Genomic DNA, 19,746 nt, shown 5'->3' with positions numbered 1-19,746 from the left:
CATTTGTTGAAGGCCAAATCGATGAGCGATAAGCCCGGCCAATAGAACACTTTCCACCATTTCAGAAGACGTGATCAGTAGCCAAAAAAAAAGGTCCCAAAACCTGAATGGGACAAAGCTCCCTGTATGCTGTAAAGCAATAGAAAATGGCGTCTGCGTGATCATGTGACCTTCCTTGGGTTTTCAGAGGGTTGGGACTAAAATTGTGACATAATAGCTCTCGTCCCGTTTTTCTCTCGTTCGTTTAAAAGGGACCAAAGGAAAAAAACAAACTATTATCTGGTCGTGTGAATGAGGCCTTATTCTACGTGCTGTATAGACGTCCCAATTCATTGTTGCTCTGTTGGTATAAATTGCGCACAATACCCCCCCCCCCCCCCCCACCTGAGTGTCATATAATTTTTCACCAATTCTTTATTATCTTAAGTTAATATTTATTGATGGTGAGAATTGAAAATACAGCAAAATCGTATCGTCATGATTATATTCAGCAGTCGTCATGTCACACTGGCGAACGTAGTGTCCCTATGTTCACCCCGAATACACAACGGTGACCCCGCCAAGCACACCGGGTCCTCTGTGTATAACCTACAGGCAACATCTTGAACAGTTACCCATAGCAACCAATCAGATTGCTGCTCCCATTTTCTAACCTGCTCTGGACAAATGAGACCTGTAATTTGATTGATTGCTACTCATCCAATCGGATTACTACTTTCTTTTTCAGTGTGGAAAATGAAGTACTCTGGTTGCTATGGCCTATTGCTCCAATCAGATTCCAGCTTTCATTTTTCCAGAGCGGGTTGCCGTGGGCAACGTCTCCAGATTTTGCTGTGGGTTGTACACAGGGCCCTCTGTCGCTGGGCGTTGTATTGACATGTTAACGAGTACAGTAATTAACATGCACTGATTAGAATCTACAGGCCTCGACTCTCCGGAAATTTCCATTACTGTATTTACAAGATCCATTTACCACACATGCTTTGCTATTTTTCTTTAGATGTTCAATGATCAAGCGTTACGTTTTTAGTCGTCATGGCTGAGCAAATAGTTTACTCCCGTTTTGGCGGTTTGCTTTGCGTTCGCCATTAGGAATAGCTGTAATGTGTTTTCCGATTGGGTTTCATGTCACTCCGTGAGCGGTCGGATTGATCTAGTCATTATTCGTAAATGGCGTCTTGAAGCTACAAAACATATCCCGCTCGTAGCCGCGAGTCCGTAGTATTCAGCCTGGCAAGTTAGTCACAGGATTAGGAAGCAAAAAACGTCAACAGCAGCCCTGGGCCTCCGCGTCACGCGGGCTATTCTACTAGAGGCGCCATCACGCTACCAAAACTATTAGATCGCTTACGTTTTTCAGAAATTATCAGCTATGGCGGGCTCATGACGAAGTTTGGAAATTTGCGTTATTGATCTAATTCAATCCCCAAAAACAATTTAGGTGGCGAAATTGCGTTACCGTAATTTGCCTGTTTATGCTAAATCGGATGTTTTTTTTTTATGGGATTAGTGCAGTGAAGTAGTGGTATCGTGGGTACGGCGTAATTGAACAGACGGAAACACATATATACAACACCCACGTCTCCAGCACGCCTGACGCTTCTGGCAGCCCGATCCGTTGGTGCGTAATAAAATGAGTAACAGGGCAGAAGATGGCCTATTGGGGTAAAAGTGCCGCTTTTAGTCCCCCAGTCCCCTGCATGTGATAGAGGCAGACATTGTTTCATCCCATCCATTAGGGGGCGCTCGTCTAATCAACTCCCTTGCAATTAATTATTACCAGTTCGGCCATGACCATTTGAGTTACAGGTTAAAGGGGAACTCCATCGTGCGTGCATTGATCTGCTGGTTGCTAGTGGTGCAAAGGATAAAAATGCTGTTTTTAATTTTTAGAATTATTTTGAGACTGGCTACTTCTATCCCACTCCTGGATCTCAGTGGGCGTGTCTGTGACTACCTCCTGCAGAAGGAGTGGTAGTCACTGATGTTCTCCCCCCATTCCGATAAACAGAGGCAGGTAACGGCAAAACATCTACATGCGAAAAAATGACATGGGAACACGTCTGACCCCTGCCGCTGCAATAAAGGTCATTCTTCTCCGTCTGATGGAGTTGCCCTTTAAATGCATATCAATTCTAGATGAACGAAAGATTCTAAAAATGAAAAATCTTTAAAACACAGGACCACGCGTGACTAGGAGGAAGGGGCGGTGGTCAGTACATAGATAAATATTACTTGCGGCACAACACGGGCGGGTCGCTACGATTTTTGGCGTGCAAATACCACGCCACGAACAAGTCGAAGAGTAAATAAATTAGGAAGCAGCAACGAATGATTGTATGGGGTGCGATACAAGGGGATGCGGAGGATGCGCTGAACACTGGGATTTGCTGCAATGCAATGCTGGTCTCTCTGATGGATTTTAGGGCTGGGGAGGGAGTGCGGCGCAACTCAATGTCGGGAGGGGGGGGGGGGCGTTATAGCTCAGAGATCTCACAACGAGAGGTTAATGCTGAACGGTCTCTTTTCCCTTCTCAGTCATAAATAATTTAAGTGCATTTCCAGGGGAGAGAGACTAAAACGTTAACCTGTTGTGCTCAGCGCGTTATCGGACGGATTTCTGGGCGTCGGTTTGAGACGGTAAATCCCGATGCCGCGACGGATAAAGTTCTTATGCTGCAACGGCGTTCTGAAAGGAGCAGGTCAACCGGCCGTTCAGTCGCTCCCCGTTTAGTAAATATTCCCTGTATACCTGTATCCCCACCCCCAACCCTAATTGTACCTCCCCTGAAGTAAAGCCCCTCCCCTGTGCCGAAAATAATTAACCCGGTCTCGTCGCTCAGTTATTCTCTTCAAGATATCTGTAGGTTGGGTTTTCGTAACCTTGGTTCTGCATTTTACTCAGGTGCTTGTCTTCTGGGGTCCGGGAAGCCTCCACCTGCACAATAAAAGGAGAGGGTAACAAAGAGTTGCATGGATTTACTTTTATAAGGATCCTTTAAGCTACACCCCTACCCCCAAATAAACATTGCAGGGGCCATTTGATGTGAGCCAGTAATAAGCTTCAGTTATGTGCAGCAAATGCCATGTATAAATGCATCAGCAGAATAGTGAGTGCAGCTCTGGAGTATAATACAGGATGTAACTCAGGATCAGTACAGGATATGTAATGTATGTACACAGTGACTCCACCAGCAGAATAGTGAGTGCAGCTCTGGAGTATAATACAGGATGTAACTCCGGATCAGTACAGGATAAGTAATGTAATGTATGTACACAGTGACTCCACCAGCAGAATAGTGAGTGCAGCTCTGGAGTATAATACAGGATGTAATTCAGGATCAGTACAGGATAAGTAATGTAATGTACACAGTGACTCCACCAGCAGAATAGTGAGTGCAGCTCTGGAGTATAATACAGGATGTAACTCAGGATCAGTACAGGATAAGTAATGTAATGTATATACACAGTGACTACACCAGCAGAATAGTGAGTGCAGCTCTGGAGTATAATACAGGATATAACTCAGGATCAGTACAGGATAAGTAATGTAATGTACGTACACAGTGACTCCACCAGCAGAATAGTGAGTGCAGCTCTGGAGTATAATACAGGATGTAACTCAGGATCAGTACAGGATATGTAATGTATGTACACAGTGACTCCACCAGCAGAATAGTGAGAGCAGCTCTGGAGTATAATACAGGATGTAACTCCGGATCAGTACAGGATAAGTAATGTAATGTATGTGCACAGTGACTCCACCAGCAGAATAGTGAGTGCAGCTCTGGAGTATAATAGAGGATGTAACTCAGGATCAGTACAGGATAAGTAATGTAATGTATGTACACAGTGACTCCACCAGCAGAATAGTGAGTACAGCTCTGGAGTATAATACAGGATGTAACTCAGGATCAGTACAGGATAAGTAATGTAATGTATATACACAGTGACTACACCAGCAGAATAGTGAGTGCAGCTCTGGAGTATAATACAGGATATAACTCAGGATCATAATTCTATTGGTCAGTCTCTCGGCTACAATGAGTAGGAGTTATGAAGACCTCGGTGTAATTTTTAATGTCCGGAGAGAAGCCAATCACTGGGACAGTTCTCATGCCTTTACACAATCTCACCTCTATAATCCCATGGCTGATGGTCCCGTAGGGCTTGCGTCTGATGAGAAGTAGACTGATAATTATAACCATCGCCACGGCAACCGCCACCACCAACAGACCAATCAGAGCTCCTCGGTTAAACGTTACCAGGGTGTCTGGTTCCTGCAGGATAAATCTAAATTACTGATAAACTAATAAACATGGGGTTTCTATGACAACGGAAAGTCATCGGCGCCTGTTTTCAATCAGAGACGATTGGCCGAGGCGTATGGATGGCTTTACACTTGTTGCAGGTTTTATGATGTATCTAAAGTGAAATATGTATGTATCCCTTTAATCAGGCAGAAGGAACCAACATTCTGGATTATCAGACTTAAAGGGGAACTCCATCTTCAAACCATCTATGGACACATCAACTGGGATCTTATTAAAGGGGCCACAGGGATCTTAAAGAAAGGGTGATTTCTATGGCTGTACATTTTAGGATCTGCTTGTTGTCAATGAATAAGAACATTCTTGTTTACATCCAGAAGCTGCAAACCTGTACAAAACTAATACTTCCCACAGCTGAGGGTTTGCTACAAGTATCCAGTGTAAACAATCATGTGTACAGCCTTGCAAAATCTCTGCTTGCTGTCACTAATTGGGAACATTCTTGCTAACTTGCAGAAGCTAAAACATCTTAAAATGGAAAACTGCTCACAGCTGAGGGCCGGTTACATTTGTATCAACTCTACACAATCCTCAGTAAGCAGCACCACAAATCTCTCTGCTGTGCTGATAGTTTGTTACAATGTATCAGTGCAGGTAAAATGTATCAGTCCAGAGTCCAGGATGGTTAGCTCATAGAGAATAGTTTAGAGGGTTTAGAACTGTAACAAACCCTCAGCTGTAAGAAGCATTAAGTCTGTGCCAGTATTTAGCCTCTGGATGTAAAGGAGGAGGTTTCCATTTACTAACAGCAAGCAGAGATCTGGTGAATAATTGAAACTCAAAGGGCGGGATTTACTTAGACTGGCGCTTTATATGCGTTAGGTTGGAGTAATATGCGCCTGATTTATTAAGAAGCGTATGGACGTTATGAAATACGGTGCCTCTCCGTCCACCTGTGCGCCAGATATGGAAATCTACGCCAGATTCTCTTCTCTGTATTTTCCGTGATTGGCAAAAATTCCAGAAAAGTCAAATTTTTGGAGCAAATTGATGAAGTTTCAGAAAGGATTGAACTTCACTTACATAAAACCGGAAGCCCCCTTTAATAATTTTACATAGTGTGACAGACCATCTGGACAGGTTGTGGACGAGGTCTATATTTCCCCAAGATTTCTGTCTTCTGCTATCTGAAAATAACCAGGGACTAAATTCGGCAGAGAATGGGGTTCTCCCTCTGCAATAGGTTTTATCTAAAACCTGGAAAAGGGCCTGGTTGTTGGAGTGGGGAGAGACCGGAGGGTCCCCACTCCATCCACACAGTCCTGGTCTTGGGCTGTCTAGCTATTAATCTGGGGTCAGGTGTGATAGCCCTTTAAAAAGGCAGCAGTGCAGTCACACTCTCTCTCAGCCTTGGGAGAGGAGCTTGTGAGAGCAAAACCGGCTGCAGTCATGACAGGTTGTATGGTCGGCATGGTTTATGGTGCCAGGCATTAGGCCTGCACTGTGTTAGTTAGGATACCAGACTGTATAGTTAGTGCGGGACAGGCATAGAGTTTTCTTTTTATTCATGTACAACCTGTAAATAAAACTGACTGAGGCCGGTAGTACCACATCTTTGCTGTGCGGACTGAAATTTACTGGCGTGTTTGATACCGAGTGCCCGTCTACCCCAGGAGACGACTGTCCCGCTACCTAATCCCCTTACAATTGGTGGAGAATGCGGGCACTGTGGAAAAACAAAACAAAAAACCTTAAAGGGCCAGAGTCCCTTATATATTGCATTTTTCCAAAGAGTGATACTCTGCACCTTAGAAGATGATGGAGATGCTTAAAGCGATGCTGCATGCGGTGGCAACACAAAAGGAGGCTACCAGAGCACAACAGGAGGCTACCAGGGTGCAGCAGATGGCTCTGGATGAAACAAACCGCAGACTGACTGCCCAACTGGAGGCTACACAGGCTGAACCGCTGAATGAGAGGGTTGGCCAAAGGAACAGTGGGCAGGACTTGTGGCACCGTTCCTTTCAGGGGAATCGCAGACGGCATACTTTGACTTGGATAACCAGGATGCCATAAACTATGACAAGCCGAAAAAGGAAATTTTAACCAGACTGGGAGTTACAGTTTCCGTCCGCGCACAGCGTGTGCACAACTGGGCCTACCAAATGGACAAACCTCCCCGCTCCCAAATGCACGACCTCATCCACCTTACCAAGAAGTCGTTGCAGCCGGAGATTCTGACCGGTCCACAGATGGTGGAACGGGTGGTAATGGATCAATACAAATGGTCCCTGCCTGTTACTTTACGCAAGTGGGTAAGCCATGGGGATCCCAAAAATGCTGACCAGATGGTGGAGAGGTACACAGCAGCCGAGGAGCTGATGAATCTGCCACAGCGCACCCTAGCCCCACAGCGGAGAACTACAGGATTACCAGGTAAGGCCTCATGCACACGAACGTATTTTTTTCTTCCCATAAATACGGGTCCTTTGTCACACGTATTCGACACATATTGCACCAGTATTTACGGACCCGTGCCCGTAAATACGGGTCTGGTGTCACCAGTATTCCACCCGTATTTACGGGCACGTTGTCGCTGCAAAATTGCACTGCACTAATCGGCAGCCCCTTCTCTCTATCAGTGCAGGATAGAGAGAAGGGGCAGCCCTTTCCGTAGTAAAAGTAAAAGAAATTCACACTTACCCGGCCGTTGTCTTGGTGACGCGTCCCTCTTTCGGCATCCAGCCCGACCTCCCTGGATGACGCGGCAGTCCATGTGACCACTGCAGCCTGTGATTGGCCTGTGATTGGCTGCAGCCTGTGATTGGCCTGTGATTGGCTGCAGCCGTCACTTGGACTGAAATGTCATCCCAGGAGGTTGGACTGGAGGAAGAAGCCGAGAGTTCTCGGTAAGTATGAACTTCTATTTTTTTTACAGGTTGATCTATATTCTGATCGGTAGTCACTGTCCAGGGTGCTGAAACAGTTACTGCCGATCGCTTAACTCTTTCAGCACCCTGGACAGTGACTATTTACTGACGTCGCCTAGCAACGCTCCCGTAATTACGGGTGCACACACGTAGTCACCTGTAATTACGGGAGCCCCATAGACTTCTATGGGCCTGCCCGTGCCGTAATTACAGCCTGAAATAGGACATGTTCTATATTTTTCAACGGCCCGGGCACCTTCCCGTAAGAAAACGGGGAGGTACCCGTGGCCAATAGAAGTCCATGGGCCTGTGATTACCACACCGCTATGGTGGACATAAACACCCAGTTTGGTGCAGTAAAGTTCACGGTGGGTTTAGTACCATTGTTAATGCATGATGTCATTGTGGGGCGAGATTTCCCACATTTCTGGAAGTTGTGGTAAAAAATAGAATTACTATTACACTGCTTGTATATGAGGACAATGTTAGGGGTAAGGCTAGTACAGAAGTCTATATGCCGGCGGGCGCGGCTGCGGTAGATGCACACACTATTCCCTTTTCTGTCATGGCCGAAGACTCTGAGGACGCTGACCATAGTGATACTGTCCCTACAGAGAGTCCGAGCAATCCAGAGAGAGAAGCCCTCCTGACTGACAATATGCCGGATCTGGAAGTGAGAAAAGATCTGTTTGGTGCTGAGCAGTTAAAAGATCCTAATGAGAGCCGGGGAAAATGTGAGGGTTATTGATGAGGAACTGGTGGTGCCGGATACTAGACTTTCTTTTCCCTACATGGCTATAAAAAGGGACCTGTTGTATCAGGTGGTAAAAAAAGAGAGAAGATCTCTTGGAACAATTAGTGGTCCCTAAAGCATTTAGAACCACGGTGTTAGATCTTGCTCATGGCCATGTTATGGGGGGACATTTGGGAGTTGAAAAAAAAAAACCACTGAGAGAATCCTACAAAGATTTTGTTTTTTGGCCTGGGGTTCCCAAAGATGTGAACAATTTTTGTGATTCCTGCCCTGAGTGCCAGATTTGGGCTCCCAGACCGCACTATCGTAGTCCCTTGGTGCCTCTACCAATTATTGAGGTGCCATTTGAACGAATAGCAATGGACCTGGTAGGGCCTATTATAAAATGGTCACCAGGCCACCGGCATATTTTAGTTATTATGGATTATGTGACTCGTTATCCTGAAGCTATACCATTGCGTAATACGTCATCCAGGACCATCGCTAAAGAGTTGGTGCAGGTGTTCAGTCGAGTGGGAATACCAAAGGAGATCCTTACAGACCAGGGTGCCCCTTTTATGTCACGAGTCATGAAGGAGTTATCTCATGTTTGCAGTACGTGAGGTCCCTCAGTCATCCACAGGGTATTCTCCATTTGAATTGCTATATGGTCGTCATCCCAGGGGATTTTTAGCCGAAATTTACTGGCGTGTTTGATACCGAGTGCCCGTCTACCCCAGGAGACGACTGTCCCGCTACCTAATCCCCTTACAATAGATAATCTATCTATACGTAGCTGTATATGAGGTGCTATACTGGGGACCACCAGCAGGGGGCAGGCTTATGCTCTACTCACCAGTTCATCGCGCTGGATGTCTTCGGACTGGTAGTGAACCTGCTTCACTGACCCGTTATCCTAAATATCAGAGGGACCCCGTTAGCCATTCCCCAGGCCCTTATACAGTATATCCCATATATACCCCCCACCCTACAGAGATCATCTGTGAGCGCGTCTCACCTTCTGTCCGGGAAACGTAATCGTCCTCTCGCTGGGGGGGAAATCCGAGTACATGTCCCAGACCGCCGAGCCTGCAGGAAATATAGGAAGACCCCGTCACATCGGGATACACGGAACATAAAAGGGGGTCACGTATTTAAAAACGGAGCTCATAAGAACAGCGCTGTGGCCCATAGCAACCAATTACATCACTCGTTAAGTTTGATGGCCGCCATTTTTAATTCATTAGTCTTCGAAAACATGTGGAAACCATAACGGCGGCCATATTTGCCATCACTCCGCTTTCCCAAGAGTAGATATAACGCATACACGGAATCAAGGGATCATATATTTTGAGCGGAAGAATCTGATTGGTTGCCATAGACGCCGCCGCTGTTTTTGTTTTTTTTAATGACGCCCAATGGGCAGCAGACGGTCGCTGGAGGATACAGAAGAGATTTAAAGAGACAGACGCATAACCCAAGCACTGACCTTTCCGCTCTATCTGCTGGGAGTCTGATGAGCCGTCCCCCAAAAGTCAAAAAGCAAGAAGGAGACAAGCAAGAGGAGAAAGAGAGAGAAGGTATTCATAAGAGACCACACAAACCCAAGATCTAAAGAGACAGCCAAGAAAAGGGAATGGGCCAAGAAGACAGACAAGACTTCAGCCGCCTCACCCTCTCCTTGAGACGTCTCGGCGGAGTTTTGGGGGGGAACCCTCATCTCGGGGTAGTCAGTGTCGTCGATCACCTTCTTCTGTGATGAGCTCAGGAGATCGCTGGCTCCGACCCATTCAGAGCGCAGCCAAATCTCTGCAAAATAACAAAACGACCAATCAATGGTCCAACTTTCAGCTTAATCCTGGTCTAATAGCAAGTTCTTTAACATTTTACAGATCTCTGTTTGTTGTCAGTGACTGGGAATATTCTTGTTTACATCCAGAGACTGAAAACGTATACAGACCTAATACTTCTCACGGTTGAGGATTTGTTACAGTTGTATCCAGTCTAAAAAAAATTCTGTCAAGTGAGGAGTCCAGACTGATACATGTTACCTGCACTGATACATTGTAACACATTATCAAAGCTGGAAAGAGAAGGCTGTAGTTATGCCCACGGTACTGTGTGGCTGCTGTGCGGGTGCAGTATGTGCGCTGTGTGGCTGCTGTGTGTGCGCTGTGCGGGTGCAGTATGTGCGCTGTGTGGCTGCTGTGTGGCTGCTGTGTGGGTGCCGTACGTGCGCTGTGTGGGTGCCGTACTAGCCCTGTGTGTGTGCGCTGTGTGGCTGCTGTGTGTGCGCTGTGTGGCTGCTGTGTGTGCGCTGTGCGGGTGCAGTATGTGTGCGCTGTGTGGGTGCCGTACTAGCCCTGTGTGTGTGCGCTGTGTGGCTGCTGTGTGTGCGCTGTGCGGGTGCAGTATGTGTGCGCTGTGTGGGTGCCGTACTAGCCCTGTGTGTGTGCGCTGTGTGGCTGCTGTGTGTGCGCTGTGTGGCTGCTGTGTGTGCGCTGTGCGGGTGCAGTATGTGTGCCGTACTAGCCCTGTGTGTGTGCGCTGTGTGGCTGCTGTGTGTGCGCTGTGTGGCTGCTGTGTGTGCGCGCTGTGTGGGTGCAGTGTATGGCTGCTGTACGTGCGCTGTGCGGGTGCAGTATGTGTGCGCTGTGTGGGTGCCGTACTAGCCCTGTGTGTGTGCGCTGTGTGGCTGCTGTGTGTGCGCTGTGCGGGTGCAGTATGTGTGCGCTGTGTGGGTGCCGTACTAGCCCTGTGTGTGTGCGCTGTGTGGCTGCTGTGTGTGCGCTGTGTGGCTGCTGTGTGTGCGCTGTGCGGGTGCAGTATGTGTGCGCTGTGTGGGTGCCGTACTAGCCCTGTGTGTGTGCGCTGTGTGGCTGCTGTGTGTGCGCTGTGTGGCTGCTGTGTGTGCGCTGTGTGGCTGCTGTGTGTGCGCGCTGTGTGGGTGCAGTGTATGGCTGCTGTACGTGCGCTGTGTGGGTGCAGTGTGGGTGCCGTACTAGCCCTGTGTGTGGCTGCTGTGTGTGCGCTGTGTGGGTGTTATGTGTGCGCCGTGTGGGTGCCGTGTGTGCGCCGTGTGGGTGCAGTATGTGCTCTGTGTGGGTGTCCTATGGAAAGATGGAGGTATTTCTAAGTAGACGTTCAGACAGGGGGCCTTGTAGTCTAAGGTCGGCCGCACGTCACACTCACCGATCTGCTCTCGTAGCTCCGGAGACAGCTGGGGGTTGCGGTACAGCAGAGATAGGGACTGGTTGACTCGCTCCTCGATGACCCGGAGGTGCGTGAGAACCTGAAGAAGACACCAGCAGACCGCAATGACTGACAGAGGAGGTGAGAGAAAGCCAGAGACAGGTCAAGAGAGAAAGAGAGAGACGACCGAGGGCCGGAGCCAGTACCTGGAACTGAATGGTCTCGGCTCTGTCGGGTTCGGCGCTGCTGACGTGCTGGTAGTGACGCACCGTGTGGCGCTGGTCCTTCTGCTCTGCGTGGATATATTTCTTCAGGGCCAACAGAACCTTCTCCGGCTGCTCGAAACCAGGACACAAAATAATGTTCTGATTATCGTGTCTGAAAACGCCAAAACATGTCTGAAGCGGACAGAGGAGGAGGGGCTTACATCCAGGGGTGTGGTCTGTACGCTTGCCAAGTAGTTCTCCAGCGCCGCCCTGCGGTTATCATTGAGAGCTGCAACCACCCGACCCAGGTGCGTCTCCACCAAACGCTGGCGCTGAGCTGAAATCTGACTCTCCAGGGTTTGTAAGATTGATTGAAAGTGCTGGAAGAAGAACGACAGTCAGCGAAACGTTACAACAAGGCGGGAGAATCTACATGTGATCAGATCTATAGTCCTATATACAAACATGCTCCACTGGATTAGATACAGCAGCTCAGCAGACCGTATGACACATGATAGGATTAGATACACAGCTCAGCAGACTGTATCACACATGTTGGGATTAGATACAGGGCTCAGGAGACTGTATCACACATGATGGGATTAGATACAGGGCTCAGCAGACAGTATCACACATGATAGGATTAGATACAGTGGCTCAGTAGACAGTATCACACATGATAGGATTAGATACACAGCTCAGCAGACCGTATCACACATGATAGGATTAGATACACAGCTCAGCAGACCGTATCACACATGATAGGATTAGATACACAGCTCAGCAGACAGTATCACACATGATAGGATTAGATACACGGCTCAGCAGACTGTATCACACATGATAGGATTAGATAGAGCGGCTCAGCAGACAGTATCACACATGATAGGATTAGATACACAGCTCAGCAGGCAGTATCACACATGATAGGCTTAGATACACGGCTCAGCAGACAGTATCACCCATGATAGGATTAGATACACCGCTCAGCAGACAGTATCTCCATGATAGGATTAGATACACAGCTCAGCCTCCAGTATCACACATGATAGGATTAGATACACAGCTCAGCAGACAGTATCACACATGATAGGATTAGATACACAGCTCAGCCTCCAGTATCACACATGATAGGATTAGATACACGGCTCAGCAGACTGTATCACACATGATAGGATTAGATAGAGCGGCTCAGCAGACAGTATCACACATGATAGGATTAGATACATAGCTCAGCAGACAGTATCACATATGATAGGATTAGATACATAGCTCAGCAGACAGTATCACATATGATAGGATTAGATACACAGCTCAGCAGGCAGTATCACACATGATAGGCTTAGATACACGGCTCAGCAGACAGTATCACCCATGATAGGATTAGATACACCGCTCAGCAGACAGTATCTCCATGATAGGATTAGATACACAGCTCAGCCTCCAGTATCACACATGATAGGATTAGATACACAGCTCAGCAGACAGTATCACACATGATAGGATTAGATACACAGCTCAGCCTCCAGTATCACACATGATAGGATTAGATACACGGCTCAGCAGACTGTATCACACATGATAGGATTAGATAGAGCGGCTCAGCAGACAGTATCACACATGATAGGATTAGATACATAGCTCAGCAGACAGTATCACATATGATAGGATTAGATACACAGCTCAGTAGGCAGTATCACACATGATAGGCTTAGATACACGGCTCAGCAGACAGTATCACACATGATAGGATTAGATACACCGCTCAGCAGACAGTATCTCCATGATAGGATTAGATACACAGCTCAGCCTCCAGTATCACACATGATAGGATTAGATACACAACTCAGTCTCCGGTATCACACATGATAGGATTAGATACACAGCTCAGCCTCCGGTATCACATATGATACATGCGGGGAGTGTTGAGTTGTGCGGATCACTTCTGTGACTTTACGTAACACGACCGGCTGCTCTTATCTCGATCACGTCATGAATCCTCCATATTTCCACAATTTGCTGATTGGTCAGAATATGCCGGAGATTCTGGGTTGTTAGCCAAAATAATATCCGCGGATGAAGGGCTTATCCTGGGAGACAGGACGACATCCACTGCGCCGCGTAACGAAATCCGTTATTACACAAGCTCCCGCCCCCTGCGCCGTCATGTCCCATATTTTGTTTTTATAACACGCAGCTATCGGATCAGATGGGGTTTCATATCTCCTCCCGCTCCTTGTTATGTTATCTCCTGCGCTCCGCGGTAACACGACGCCGCCATACAGACTTAAGTGGGACTAAAAGCTATCGCTTTCCCCGGACATTAGGGATTTGCAAAATAAATGACTTTTACATCTGTCTCTCGTATCGGTTTTCACTGCTAATGGCTCCAAAAACCCAGGATATTATCATGGGAAATTCTCCTGTCGCTCTGAAATAATTAATATTTTCTTCTGTATGTTTTTTTTCCGGTGGAAGTGGGGGAGGGGCAAGTTATGTGTAGGAAAGGGGGGGGGGGGGGGTTCAATTAAATATTTATGTCGCCAACCGGCCAAATGATGCTTACCTGAGTTTAGTAAAAAGATGTAGCAGAGCTCACTTTGTATTATTTGTACCTTGTGACCGCTCGTTTTATCACAATGTGTGGTGCCAATGACACTCAGCTCTGCTACATCTATACATGAGGTATCTGGAAGGCTTATACGGAACGTGTCCATAATGTTCTGTTGTACGGTTCTAGGGCAGGCTGCCATCTTGGGCGCGAGGTTGTCCTATAACTTATCATATGGGCAGTGACTGGCAACTTAGACTTCATCTACTCCATAGGCTGGTGAGGAATTTTCTAGGAAAAATGAATTGAACTCAACATCCATTAGGATCTCATCCAACGTCCTTTCCGCCATGATAGGACCACGACCGTCCCAGTAGTCTTCATCTCGGTTGTGATGGGAACCAAAAGCCTTCAACATACTCACATCTCAATGGGACCACCACATCCCAGTTACGATAAGTCCACCACAATTTTAGGTCTTAATCCAGCATGATGGAACAACCATCCCATTTATAATGGAGCCACCACTATCCTATAAGCCTATCATAGTCCCAGTCATCACAGGACTACTACCATTCCATTAGTTCTCATCCCAGACATGATGTGACCACCACCATCCCACCAGTCTTCATACAATTCATGATGGTACCACCAGGAGCCTAGTGGTCTATCTCCCGACATGATGGTCGATCACCTTCCCTTTTAGATGTGATTGGATATCCTAAGTCCTAATGAGTACGGTGGGACAACCAATATCCTATTAGGTCTTCTTGATGGGATGAACCCTCCACCATCCTATCAGTCTTCATACAAGTCATGATGGTACCACCAGGAGCCTAGTGGTCTATCTCCCGACATGATGGTCGATCACCTTGTGATTGGATATCCTAAGTCCTAATGAGTACGGTGGGACAACCAATATCCTATTAGGTCTTCTGCCAGTCTTGATGGGATGAACCCTCCACCATCCTATTAGCTTTAATTTGAGACTTGATGGATCATCTACCAATTCCATTAGGGATCATCTCAGAGGACAACCTCCAGATCTCATCCAAGATGACCTTGACCATCCTTTAACCTCATCAAGTCAGGATAGTCCAGTATATGGCCCATTATTTCATCATGACTGACCCTACTGTGCTTAAACTAGGATCTTCAGACCCCACAATTAAGAATCCTGCATTTAACGCCATTGATGTTACTCGGAAGTCTTGGCTTCATGATATGATGAGTAGTATGGACCTCCCAAACATCTCCCACTCTACAGTGATGAGTCCAGAATTTATCATGACTATGAGAGCCAGGGTACAAATATAATAAGTCCATACACTTCTGTATTAGTCAGCGACTACATACCTCATTCAGAGCTTGGCGGTCGGACTTGGGTAGATTCTTGGCTTGATTATCTGCTTCCGCCCACTCCTTCATAACCTAGAAGGCCAACGCTTAATTATCACCAAAATTCGTGCCAACTAGTAAAGTCCCCCACAGTCCATCCCAACAGATATGGCCTTGTATATTCCGCCCTAAACAACTTAGTAATAGTAGGATTTTCTGATATGATATAATTTTCCGTTGGTTTCTCATCCTGCGCTCACCTCGTTGATCTGCTTCATCCGTCTCTCCTCCAGCTCCATTTTTGCTCGTAGGAAGTTGGCGTGTTCAGATCCATCCCGAGGTGACTCAAAGTAGATATCTACCCCATCAGTGGGACGAGAAACTGGAAAGACAGCAAGTCATTTTATATCCAGTCTGTCTCTTACTTGAAATTTATAAATGCTGCCTAGTAATAGTGACAGGAATATCAGGAGCAGAAACACGCAAACAGCAGAGACTCTATAAGGAAGGGGGAATAATACTGAAAATAATGATTCCTCAATATTACTGAAATAATACTGCCATACATTGTCTACATAATACTGCCATACAGTGTCTACATAATACTGCCATACAGTGCCTACATAATACTGCCATACAGTGCCTACATAATACTGCCGTACAGTGCCTACATAATACTGCCATACAGTGCCTACATAATACTGCCATACAGTGTCTACATAATACTGCCATACCGTGTCTACATAATACTGCCATACAGTGTCTACATAATACTGCCATACAGTGCCTACATAATACTGCCATACAGTGCCTACATAATACTGCCATACAGTGTCTACATAATACTGCCATACCGTGTCTACATAATACTGCCATACAGTGTCTACATAATACTGCCATACAGTGCCTACATAATACTGCCATACAGTGCCTACATAATACTGCCATACAGTGTCTACATAATACTGCCATACAGTACCTACATAATACTGCCATACAGTGTCTACATAACACTACCATACAGTGCCTACATAATACTGCCATACACTGCCTACATAATACTGCCATACCGTGTCTACATAATACTGCCATACAGTGTCTACATAATACTGCCATACAGTGCCTACATAATACTGCCATACATTGTCTACATAATACTGCCATACAGTGTCTACATAATACTGCCATACAGTGCCTACATAATACTGCCATACAGTGTCTACATAATACTGCCATACATTGTCTACATAATACTGCCATACAGTGTCTACATAATACTGCCATACAGTGTCTACATAATACTGCCATACAGTGTCCACATAATATTGCCATACAGTGCCTACATAATACTACCATACAGTGTCTACATAATACTGCCATACAGTGCCTACATAATACTGCCATACAGTGCCTACATAATACCGCCATACAGTGCCTACATAATACCGCCATACAGTGTCTACATAATACCGCCATACAGTGCCTACATAATACCGCCATACAGTGCCTACATAATACTGCCATACAGTGCCTACATAATACTGCCATACAGTGCCTACATAATACTGCCATACAGTGTCTACATAATACTACCATACATAATACTGCCATACAGTGTCTACATACTACCATACAGTGCTTACATAATACTGCCATACAGTGCCTACATAATACTGCCATACAGTGTCTACATAATACTGCCATACACTGCCTACATAATACTGCCATACAGTACCTACATAATACTGCCATACAGTGTCTACATAATACTGCCATACAGTGTCTACATAATACTGCCATACAGTGTCTACATAATACTACCATACATAATACTGCCATACAGTGCTTACATAATACTGCCATACAGTGCCTACATAATACTGCCATACAGTGTCTACATAATACTGCCATACAGTGTCTACATAATACTGCCATACAGTGTCTACATAATACTGCCATACAGTGTCTACATAATACTGCCATACAGTGTCTGCATAATACTGCCATACAGTGTCTGCATAATACTACCATACAGTGTCTACATAATACTGCCATACAGTGTCTACATAATACTGCCATACAGTGTCTACATAATACTGCCATACAGTGCCTACATAATACTGCCATACAGTGTCTACATAATACTGCCATACAGTGTCTACATAATACTACCATACATAATACTGCCATACAGTGCTTACATAATACTGCCATACAGTGCCTACATAATACTGCCATACAGTGTCTACATAATACTGCCATACAGTGTCTACATAATACTGCCATACAGTGTCTACATAATACTGCCATACAGTGTCTACATAATACTGCCATACAGTGTCTACATAATACTGCCATACAGTGTCTACATAATACTGCCATACACTGCCTACATAATACTACCATACAGTGTCTACATAATACTGCCATACAGTGCCTACATAATACTGCCATACAGTGCCTACATAATACTGCCATACAGTGTCTACATAATACTGCCATACAGTGTCTACATAATACTGCCATACAGTGCCTACATAATACTGCCAAACAGTGCCTACATAATACTGCCATACAGTGCCTACATAATACTGCCATACAGTGCCTACATAATACTGCCATACAGTGTCTACATAATACTGCCATACAGTGTCTACATAATACTGCCATACAGTGTCTACATAATACTGCCATACAGTGTCTACATAATACTGCCATACAGTGCCTACATAATACTGCCATACAGTGTCTACATAATACTGCCATACAGTGTCTACATAATACTGCCATACAGTGCCTACATAATACTGCCATACAGTGTCTACATAATACTGCCATACAGTGTCTACATAATACTGCCATACAGTGTCTACATAATACTGCCATACAGTGCCTACATAATACTGCCATACAGTGTCTACATAATACTGCCATACAGTGCCTACATAATACTGCCATACAGTGTCTACATAATACTGCCATACAGTGCCTACATAATACTGCCATACAGTGCCTACATAATACTGCCATACAGTGCCTACATAATACTGCCATACAGTGCCTACATAATACTGCCATACAGTGCCTACATAATACTGCCATACAGTGTCTACATAATACTGCCATACAGTGCCTACATAATACTGCCATACAGTGTCTACATAATACTGCCATACAGTGTCTACATAATACTGCCATACAGTGCCTACATAATACTGCCATACAGTGCCTACATAATACTGCCATACAGTGCCTACATAATACTGCCATACAGTGCCTACATAATACTGCCATACAGTGTCTACATAATACTGCCATACAGTGTCTACATAATACTGCCATACAGTGTCTACATAATACTGCCATACAGTGTCTACATAATACTGCCATACAGTGTCTACATAATACTGCCATACAGTGCCTACATATTACTGCCATACATTGTCTACATAATACTGCCATACAGTGCCTACATAATACAGCCATACAGTGCCTACATAATGCTGCCATACAGTGTCTACATAATACTGCCATACAGTGCCTACATAATACTACCATACATTTCCTACATAATACTGCCATACAGTGTCTACATAATACAGCCATACAGTGTCTACATAATACTGCCATACAGTGTCTACATAATACTGCCATACAGTGTCTACATAATACTGCCATACAGTGTCTACATAATACTGCCATACAGTGCCTACATATTACTGCCATACATTGTCTACATAATACTGCCATACAGTGCCTACATAATACAGCCATACAGTGCCTACATAATGCTGCCATACAGTGTCTACATAATACTGCCATACAGTGCCTACATAATACTACCATACATTTCCTACATAATACTGCCATACAGTGTCTACATAATACAGCCATACAGTGTCTACATAATACTGCCATACAGTGTCTACATAATACTGCCATACAGTGCCTACATAATACTGCCATACAGTGTCTATATAATACTACCATACATTTCCTACATAATACTGCCATACAGTGCCTACATAATACAGCCATACAGTGCCTACATAATACAGCCATACAGTGCCTACATAATACAGCCATACAGTGCCTACATAATACTACCATACATTTCCTACATAATACTGCCATACAGTGTCTACATAATACTGCCATACAGTGCCTACATAATACAGCCATACAGTGCCTACATAATACAGCCATACAGTGTCTACATAATACAGCCATACAGTGTCTACATAATACTGCCATACAGTGTCTACATAATACTGCCATACAGTGTCTACATAATACTGCCATACAGTGCCTACATAATACTGCCATACAGTGCCTACATAATACTGCCATACAGTGTCTACATAATACTGCCATACAGTGCCTACATAATACAGCCATACAATGTCTACATAATACTATTATACAGTTCTTAAATAATACCGCCATTCTGTGCGTAAATACTACTACCACACTGTGCCTACATTATACTGCCATAAGTCAAGTGTCAAAGGCGTCAAAATACAGT

At 45.3% G+C, this 19,746-nt stretch overlaps 1 protein-coding gene across 2 annotated transcripts in view; it reads right to left on the bottom strand.

The window, feature by feature from the left end:
* Nucleotides 1-410: 410 nt before the first annotated feature.
* The window catches only part of APLP1 (amyloid beta precursor like protein 1), a 53,666-nt gene continuing 34,330 nt past the window's right edge, over nucleotides 411-19,746 (bottom strand). Inside the window, exons 7-17 of one of the 2 annotated variants that reach the window (XM_075840456.1) lie at nucleotides 15,482-15,603; nucleotides 15,240-15,314; nucleotides 11,554-11,712; nucleotides 11,333-11,461; nucleotides 11,127-11,226; nucleotides 9,609-9,743; nucleotides 9,424-9,447; nucleotides 8,953-9,023; nucleotides 8,791-8,850; nucleotides 4,137-4,280; nucleotides 411-2,938 (exon numbers count right to left, since the gene is read on the bottom strand). In XM_075840456.1, the coding sequence (XP_075696571.1) occupies nucleotides 2,840-2,938; nucleotides 4,137-4,280; nucleotides 8,791-8,850; nucleotides 8,953-9,023; nucleotides 9,424-9,447; nucleotides 9,609-9,743; nucleotides 11,127-11,226; nucleotides 11,333-11,461; nucleotides 11,554-11,712; nucleotides 15,240-15,314; nucleotides 15,482-15,603 (1,118 nt within the window). In that variant the 3' untranslated portion in view covers nucleotides 411-2,839. The remainder of the gene's footprint in view (nucleotides 2,939-4,136; nucleotides 4,281-8,790; nucleotides 8,851-8,952; nucleotides 9,024-9,423; nucleotides 9,448-9,608; nucleotides 9,744-11,126; nucleotides 11,227-11,332; nucleotides 11,462-11,553; nucleotides 11,713-15,239; nucleotides 15,315-15,481; nucleotides 15,604-19,746) is intronic. The other variant, XM_075840457.1, reaches the window with a different exon arrangement.

The sequence above is a fragment of the Rhinoderma darwinii genome, chromosome 10 (assembly GCF_050947455.1).
Source record: "Rhinoderma darwinii isolate aRhiDar2 chromosome 10, aRhiDar2.hap1, whole genome shotgun sequence".
NCBI classification, from domain to species: Eukaryota; Metazoa; Chordata; class Amphibia; order Anura; family Rhinodermatidae; genus Rhinoderma; species Rhinoderma darwinii.
This window is presented reverse-complemented; position numbering and strand designations above follow the sequence as displayed.